This window comes from Cercospora beticola, chromosome 10 (genome assembly GCF_033473495.1).
Source record: "Cercospora beticola chromosome 10, complete sequence".
Lineage (NCBI taxonomy): Eukaryota > Fungi > Ascomycota > Dothideomycetes > Mycosphaerellales > Mycosphaerellaceae > Cercospora > Cercospora beticola.
This window is the reverse complement of record NC_088944.1, coordinates 469,942-479,110: the sequence shown is the minus strand read 5'-3', so window position 1 is coordinate 479,110 and position 9,169 is coordinate 469,942. Positions and strand designations below refer to the sequence as shown.

Genomic DNA, 9,169 nt, shown 5'->3' with positions numbered 1-9,169 from the left:
TGCCAGGTGCTTCAGCCATCCATGGTGGCGGTAGTGGCGATGGTGCTAGTGGCGGCGGTGGGGTCTATATAAGTGGTTAGTGGCAGCAGTCTGGAGGTTTGCTTCAGTCGCAAGGTCAGCAGCTGTCACTTCCCGTCGCGTTTGTTTTCAAAAGTCAGTAAAGCGCTCCTCGGCTCGGAGCAACGACTGCGAGCGGGCAGCGAGAGAGGGATGGGAACAGGGGAGTGCAAGGAAAATGATTGCTAACGTTGATCCATACTTGCTACCAAGTTGGTGGTGAGTGTCCGCATACGGCGAACGCCATCCGTGCGGAAATCAGCTATGGCGAACCCTCACATCAGTCATCAAGCGTATCATTATCAACCACTTCATCGTCTGCATCATCGAAACCGTGAAGGTGTCACGAGAAAAAGCCCTCCTCAGCTGAAACAGCCTGCCGAATGTGCTCAAGACTACTTACTTCCGAGCCTCTCTCAGAGCTTTGATCCGAGCACCTATTGCCACGTATTCTTCTTCTGCCTTGCGAAGCAGTGAGTCTGCACTATTCTCAGCGTCCTGGGAGAGTTGTCGATATGTACGAGCATCGGCTTGAAGCACTTCAATCATCATGTTTTGATGAGTCCTGTCCTGGGCCGCCAACTTGTCTGCCAGGGCCGTTTGCTCTGCAATCTGGGCGTCGAAGCTGCTGAGCTGCCGGCGGAGGAACGTTGGGGCCAGTTCCCGACAGAGAAGACCTGCTTTCATTTCTTTGAGCCAGTCGAGGTGCGCGCGTGTGCTGTCTAGTGAGACGGAGCCTTGCACTTGCTCGACGATCAAACTCGTCTCTCTGACCAGCGCATCGAAACAGCGGCGAATTGTATACAACTTGGAAGTGGTCTCCAAGTCTTGTTGCGTCGAGCGCGGTGTGCACGGCCATGTCAGGCGGCCATCCTGCCCTCGCTCGAGGTCCAGTCCGAAATGATGGGCAAGGCGCTCTGCAGTCCATGATGGCGCAAAGATTTCGTCTCCGACGGCAGAGCTGGGCTCATGCACCGTGGACATCAATGACATTGCTCGTCGCCACACCTCGGGAATGATGTACTCAGGACAAAGCCTCTCGTGCATATGAAAGATGACTCGGGCAGCGGCATACACCCCACAGTCGTACCCGTTGCCCTGGCGCAAGCCCGGAGCTGCGACAATCTGCCACTCCTTGGAGCCCGAGCCTGTCGTATGGAAACCGCTTGCGAACTCGAGCACAGCTCGACGAACTGTGGAGATGGGTCGAGGGTGGAGGGAGTCGTACAGCTCGATGGTTTTCGAATTGCGGTCCAGAATCGCGATCATGTAGTGGGAGTTGTGGTTCAGAAGACCGTAGATGACGGATTGCTGGCGACGTTGCGCGCATTGGCGGCCTTGCTTTGCGTTGTGCGCTGCTCCGTCTGCGTCGAATCTCAGGAACCCATTCTCTAGCACGAGCCGGCTGCTTGAATCGGGGTTCAGAGCGGAAATAAAGTTGGACACGGTCGTGATGGACAACCACCTGCCAGGCTGCAAGAAAGCCATCATACTATTGGCAGTAGAGCTGGGCGGCTCTTCGTTGGTGGAGACGTTGGTTTCGAGAATCTGTGCAATCAATGCTCGCATGTCCATGTCCGGTACAGCAGACATCTTGTCCATGGCGACTGCCGACTGTGGTGTTGTCACTGTACCAAAACTCCAAGGTGTGGGAGACAGTGGTGTACAGGGCTGGTCTTGACCTGGAACGACGAAGCTCTCCTGCTCGGTCATGGCAGCTTCGGAGGCAGTCGGAGACATGACCTCTTGCCCAATTTCTGTTGTGCTGTGAGAATCGAGCTCCAAGTGGGACACCGCATCAGCAGCGCTTTCCAGGAACGACCCATGAATGTTTTTCAAGAGCGAGCTGTCATCATCCTCTGTCGGCGCAGCGCAGCGACCATGTTCGACAGATATTTCTGTATGGTCTCCGTCGGCGCTCTCCGCAGACTCGCTTTCCGCGTCCTCCTCGTTCTCGTCTTGGTTGTCTGTGCAACCTTCGTCTCCGTCCACGTCCTCCCAATCTTCTTCTCCAGACTGTGTCTCGGCCGCGACTTCATCGTGTTGGAGAACATTCGTGGCTGAAGCGGGCGAACGGTCAATAGGGGGTCGAGTGGCTGGCACGTCTCCTTCCTCGCCGTGATCGTTGACGTGCAGCTCAGTTGCACCATCGTCCGCCTCGCCGTCATCGTTGGCATGCAGCTCAGTAGCACCATCGTCCGCCGTGATCCGATTCTCAGGAGCGTTGAGTAAAGGCAAGTCGTCCACGTCCTTGGAGCGAGCTTTCAGCGCATCAGGTGTCGCGTGACCCTTCGCTGAAATCAGCCCGGCGCCGGTGGGGCGGAAGCCGCGGCGGTCTCTGAGGCGGCGGAAGGTGAATCCGAACTGATCTGGCGAGCGCACAGTCATGGACGGAGGTGAAGGCTTAGGAGGGACAAAGATCGGCGGTGGCGAAAGGGGCGACGCGGCGCCATGTTCGGGCTCGCGCTGGTCGTCGCCCGAGTCGGAGTCGTAGGTGTCGTGAAGGGGGAGAGTGGATTCGCGATGCTCCTCCAGCTCGTGGCCGCCATCTGTCGCCGCCGGTCGAGGCTTCTTTGCGGGCTGCGAAGCGGAGGGGTCGGTGCCGTTGGGCGAGGCCTTGCGTTTCATCCTGCCGCTGCGAGGGGAATCGGTGCTGCGGACCGCAGAAACGACGGTGGTGACCAGACGCGCCTGCTGCAAGTTCGCGATGGCGTTTTTGACGTCGCTGGGCAAGAATGGTCGGGTGCGACTCTTTCCGCGGCCGGGACGATGGAGGTGGCGTTGTTGTGCCTCGTGCAGCACCGCACGCGCGAATGTCAGCCAGGGCACGCGCTCGCCGTCGGTGTCGAGCAGCGTCTGCGCGGCGCAGGCGCGCATGAAGTTGCCGCTGTGGATGGCCTCGAGTCCCAAGTCGCGAATGATGTCGTGCGCTTGGAGCGACCACGTGGAGATGCAGTTGCGCAAACGCCCGACCGCATCGGTGCCCGCGGCGGTACTGCGCTGACCCTCCCCTCTCGCAATCAGCTCCGCGTCGGCTGCCACGGCCGCCAAAGTTTTATTGTCCAGCTGCTCGTCCAGTCGCTCCCAGCGTTGGGGCGAGTTCGCCTGCCATCCAGGCACGCTCTTGAATGTTTCGCACAGTACCGTGAAGGCCTGCAGGCGGGACAGAGGATCGAGCGCAGCACGCAGGACCGCAATCTGTGCTGCGACTACACGATCCATGGAATGCCGTGATTGTTGGTAACATGGAAGAAGTGTCGGTTGTGGCAAGAGAGAGCTTCACCGAGCTTGATTATCGTAGAGAAGCTCCAGCTCGGTGGGCTTCGAAGTTGGCCAAGAGTCTCGGTGAAGTAGAGCAATGGCTTACATCATCGTAGCAGTTGACCGAGATTGCTGGTAAGATAAGAGCTTGGCCTACGTCAGTGTTGAACTTCACCGAGATTTACGGTCGAGTATGATGAGCTTGGCAGACGTAACCAGTACGAAGTTCACCAGAACAGCAGCTTGGCACACTCATCTGCTGCACGGCTGTGCTCCCATCCCCATCAGCAGCTCTCCCATCAGTCTGTATCCTCGATTATTACCAGGTTTACTACAACTGCGGACGGGATTGAGCCCGTTTCAACTTCTAAACCTTCTGATTTCATCTCGCACCTTCTGCCCGCCGTCCTCATCTTGCGCCCCGTCTGTAGCCGGAGCAGCCCAGCGTCTCCACCACTCCTTATCCGTCAATTGGCAGCTCGGCGCCCTCATGTCCCCCGCAGCGACCTTGTCCTGCACAGCTATTCGTCCGTGGGGTGCACATTGGCAGATGGCAAGGGCGGCGGAAGGGAAAATGCCACAGTGAGTGTCGGGAGAGTTGATCGGGAGGGCTGTGTTGGCGAACAGGCAACATATCAATCTCCGAACCATCATGGCCAAAGTCCGCACGATTTTCAGATGCAGCTGAGCCTGTGCCGGTTGTTGCAGCTCATAGTAGTGTGCCAGCGTGGTTATCGAAGGGTAGCTCTCTCAACATGCCCGGACGAGGCGATGATGGGACTGCACGTACATCCTTCTCGAGTCTCGTGGCATACGCGTCTGGCTGTGCTTCTGGCTTACGTTGCGACCCCGAGGAGGAGCAAATCTTGGCTGGCAGAGTAAGTCTTGTATGAAAGGCGTGCCCGTTCCTTTCAAGCAGGACGCGCCCAAATCCAAACAGATGGCGTGGACCTCGAGATCGAGTACACGGCGTCCGCGACACTGGCTGCGTCGCAAGAGTTGATGAAGGCCACCTGAGGCAGATGGGTTCAATAACACTGACGGACTGGATAACAACGACGGAAAGCACAAGAGCCGAAGGGATCTGCAAGATGTGGACCGCAGCACGTGAACATGCGAACGCCAACCAGCCGGCGGCTTGGAATGATCTTGTGCAGAAAGAAGCAACCACCCTCGGATCGCCCAGCGAGGATCGTGACGAAGCGATGCGGGATGGAAGATATCTACGTTGGCCACAAGCGAACACTTCATCCCAGCAATTCAACATGCTCTTCGTCCTGTCCTTTCCCCACATGCTTTTCACGACGAGCAGCGAACGAAACAACCTAGGTGCACGGCCTGATAAAGAGCCATGTGTTTTTCAGTCTTGTTGCAGCGATGCAGCAAACATTTGGCCACTTCCGAGAGCCACAGGCAGCAAGCACCTGTGTGAGTGTCAGCGGTTCAATCGCGATAGACGACGCACTAAGGATCGGTTGCAGCAAGTCGCTGAAGCTGAAGCGAGACACCGCGAGGACAACGACGACAATTTATACCACTTATTCTTCTGCAGCTCGCCTCTCTACCACCCATCACAAGTCAGGGCGACAAAGCCGCTTCCACGCTGCAGCACCTCCTTGGCGAAATGAGACCAGATGACAACAGCAGCATAGAGTCATTCATCCATGATGATGACAATGACTCGCGATGCTCCATCATCTTCTCCTCACACGACGGAAATGAGGGCGAATCTCTTAGCTCAGCACTCCCGTCATTCGATCGATGCGGACAAGAATCTTCTTCTTGATTCCAGTCAAGAGAGAGAACAAAAGCCGCAGCAATAGGGCAGAGCGGCAGAGGATAACCTCCTCCTCCCTGCGCTGCTACTAACTTCTCATCTCCTGCGCCCATCTTGTCCGATCCCTCCTCCACAGTCGTGCCGGTACGGCTTTGCGGAGCGCTCTCCGTCTCTCGCTGCGGCGAGAATTCGTCTTCCTTTTCTACTCGCCGTTGTAGTTGCATAGTACAGTGTACTGCTTTCTACTGATACGACCAGCTAACACGCCTATGAGCACGACACATAGTCCCATCTTCGTGGACTGCTCCCGCGCAGCGTCGTGGCCTCTCACTCATTCATTCCCCTCGTTGCGTTCTTGGTAGCGCGGACCTTGTGCCACTTGATTTGATCTTCTATCTGCCTGCGAAGGCCTCATCATCCCCATGTCCCCTTTCACGCTGCCAGGGCTGCAATAAGATTGAGATAGAAGAATTCGATACCTCTCGACGCCCAAGTACGCTATCGGGACCATCTCGCTCCCTAGCCTTCGCCGCCACGGCGCTTGGGGCTGAGCAATACAAGACGTCCCTCGCTGTTGAATGGCTAGACAAGCACACCTTCACAGTCAGCGATCGATTTGCTATCTACGGCTTGACCGATACCCTACCACCAACCTCCGTCGAGCTCCGTGCGCTGTTCGATGAAGCCACCACAGGCACCACGAACGCAGCTTGGAGCAACCTCATCGTTGTCTGACAGGACCTCAGCCACGGAAACTGTCAAAATGCTTCAGCTGTGCAGCAGTGAAAAATTCACGCAAGCCGAATGGCAGCTGTATCGGATGGGATTTCTCATACGGTCACGACCTGGAGGACTTCCATCTGAACGATTTTCAAAGACGAGAACATGTGAAATAGTGGAGAGCATGAAAGCGTCGGACTCTAGCTGCGGATAACGAGATCGCCCGAAGAACGCAGGAATTACGAGTCAATGCTCGACTTCCCCCGCACGCAAACAACATTGCTGTGGCCGCTGATGCCTGGTCTACAGTCGCTGGTCTGGATCTCGATCTGACGGTGACAGACGGTGACGATGACGGCGGTTCGGGGCCGGAGGCAGTATCCGAGGAAGAGGTAGCGGCGACGCTGACCTAGATAAGTAGTAGGAGCATGAATGCGTTTCTAGCAAAGAAGAACGATGTTGAAGAAAGAGTAACCCGGAATCCCGTGACAGATATGTCATGCAAATGGTGTATGGACTTTCCAATCAGTGGGCTGGTTGCCATCGGAGAGTCAAGAGCGAGGCCACAATCCATGACGGGGTCGTCATGCGAATCAGACATGCACTTTCCATTAACTACGTTGGTTGCCATGGCTAGAAGGGGGCAGGGCAAGGCGTCTTGGGGTGATGGCATTCGGTTGCTACGCCAGTAAGCGCAGGTGGAAGGCAGGTATGAAGCATAGGTTGGACGTCTGTATCTAAAATCTTAAGGAGTCTCTTGTTGTTGATCGTGGTAGCAGACAGACAGCGCACGCACAGCACACGCGCGCACACACACACACACACACACACACACACACACACACATAAGAAGATGGCGGCCACAGAGTATACTGCAGCAAAAGCTTTTTTGGACAGCCTCCTTGCCCAGCGAACGAATGATCGTGCAAGACAGAATTTTTGCGAGCAACAGATTCGAGACAAGATACAATTATATAGCAAACAAGGCTGGCAGATTTTTTGCGCGTGGGAATGGCTGCAGCGATACGACGGCCGTAGAGCCGAAGAGTTCCGATCGACTCTCCCGATGCCCGAGCAGCTGGAATCCTGTGTGATGGGGTGTAGTGAGACGTTGCGGCGTGAGCGCGGAGCCCGAAGGGCTATCGAGGAGAATTGGGCGGGATGGAATGGAATTTTCGGGATCGCGGAGTATACTCCCCCAACTTTTTCGATTGGGCTGCTGGAGAAGCTTGCTGCCCTGGCCAGGACCACGCCGGGCCATGGGCCCCTTATTACTGGAGAGATCGGTCGCCGCACGCGGCATAGGCTGCAGACCACGAGAAGCACGAAGCGATATGTTGTGCTGCGCGATGTGGAAGATGTGCTGAAAGAGTGGCGCCGCCCTGTTGTTGCTCCTGCTGGTCCTGGTAGTGGACATCGCTCCCGCTCTCGCTCTCGTTCGGTGGAGATTGGTCGTGGGGCTGAAAAGCCTCTGGTCGACCGGCCTTCGTCCCTCTTTGTCTCGGGCGCTCCGTTGGATGACGACTCTGCGGGCCCTGCTGGCGGCCTGTCGCTCCTGGACCAGCTCGAACTGGACCTGCAGTCGGCATCTGGCCGACATGACGCCTCCTCCCTTGCCCCGCCTCGCTCTCCGTCCCCTCCTCCGCCTCGCTCTCCGTCCCCTGCTCCGCCTCGCTCTCCGTCCCAGAGTCCGGCCCGGCGTGGCCGTAGATCCGTCAAGGATCGGATCCGCTCGCTCCTGGAGCGAGAAGTGCGTTTCGAGGAGAAGAATGGTGGAGACGAAAGTGCGGCGTCGCGAGCCTGGCGATCGTCCACTGAAGCAGGCTGGCTAGATATGCTTCCGGAGCATTGGAAGTAAGGCCACATTGATGGCACAACGCTGGCGAAAATCCAGGATAAAAACTATACCTCCAACATTCATGCTCGCACCTTGAAGGTCTTTGATACCTACGGTTTGGAGGCAGGAGTACCAGGCACGTCATTCGTCCTGGGAAGCTAAGCGCGAGCATGGCGATCATCATTCCGCAACTGTGCCATCTTTGGAGCGACATAGGAACCTACATGACAAGAGAACCCATCGGTCGACATTGTTTGTCTCGATACAGCACCCACTGCCGACGTTCTTCATCTTCAGACAATACACCGCCGACCTCGTTCGTCTCTGGCCAACGTGTGCGACATAACTGGCCATCACAATCGCACCATATTTCCATCCGAACATCAGAACGATCCAACTTCATCTGTTGACAAAAGCCTAACCCACCATCGGACAAGCAAGCATGGATCATGGTTGATGGCTTCCGCTTTGCTAAGAGTATGAGGGACAAGATTCCTGGGGCCCAGCCAAGACCATCAAGCCCGACCATCATAGGAAGTACATGTGTATGCTAAAGAATTTCACTGGTTTCGGTCCCAACAATAGGGGCGAGTGGGATGTCCCTGACCCTACGGTGTTCCTACACAGCAGTTGGTTGTATTGGACTCTTTCGACAGGACTGCTGTCAGCAGCTTTTCGCACCGGACTTGAATACGAAAGAGCCACTCAGAAGACCTTGACTTGGACGCTGACGACATGTCATTCGACGACCGTAACAAGACGACCACTCTCGCTCCAGCTCTTGCAAGGCGGAGGACAATGGATCAGGAGTCCTGACAAGGATCGGGAAACCAACTATCCACGAGCTGCTGGAACGATGGACGATAAAGCAAGGGACAGTGATTCACTCCAGAAAATGAGAATAATGTTACGCTCACGGGTCCAAGCCCAAGCGCGAGCAAAAAAGAACGTCTGTGGGTCCTCGCTCTCATACGTTACCAACGTTCAACAAAAGCAGCGCAAGACAGGAACGGAGCAGACCAGACCAGACCAAGGCATATCAGTTTGTCTTTTCTCCTTGCAGCTCGCAACCACAACGTCCAATCTTCACCATCATCGTTTCACGAAGTACCGGCTCCATCCGCGTGCAAATCACGTCTGGTGCATGCATTTATGCATTCATCCTGGAAAGAAGATGGAAGCCATCATCTGACAATACCGATAGCCGTCCGCTCCGTCGCACGCATCCGTGATGCTCTTGAATCCCCAACGCAAGACCGACAAATGGTGCACCATGTGCTGCTAGGAAGCAGATACATCACAAAGCGCAAACTCACGTCAGGGGTGGTCCCAGATAGCAAAGGACCAGGCCCGATCTTTTGTGGCACCAGGGGATTCGATCAGGTTCACGATATTGACTTTTTGGACGAATCCTTTGCCGGTGTGATTCAGCAACCATTGGACCAAGACTCTATTCCCACTGCAAGCCCACGATGGCTAGCAATGATATCAACTTGGCGTCAACATGGCCCGCGAGT

The 9,169-nt window shown here is 55.9% G+C and overlaps 2 protein-coding genes across 2 annotated transcripts; one reads left to right on the top strand and one right to left on the bottom strand.

Annotated features, from left to right (window-relative positions):
* Window positions 1–456: 456 nt before the first annotated feature.
* RHO25_013199 (uncharacterized protein) lies at window positions 457–3,279 on the bottom strand (the record flags this gene model as incomplete). The annotated part of the gene is made up of 1 exon (XM_023600703.2): window positions 457–3,279. The coding sequence occupies one exon, from the start codon at window positions 3,277–3,279 to the stop codon at window positions 457–459; it is 2,823 nt and encodes a 940-aa protein (XP_023449551.1).
* Window positions 3,280–6,881: 3,602 nt separating this feature from the next.
* RHO25_013198 (uncharacterized protein) lies at window positions 6,882–7,673 on the top strand (the record flags this gene model as incomplete). The annotated part of the gene is made up of 1 exon (XM_065603681.1): window positions 6,882–7,673. The coding sequence occupies one exon, from the start codon at window positions 6,882–6,884 to the stop codon at window positions 7,671–7,673; it is 792 nt and encodes a 263-aa protein (XP_065459753.1).
* Between the last annotated feature and the right edge of the window lie 1,496 nt (window positions 7,674–9,169).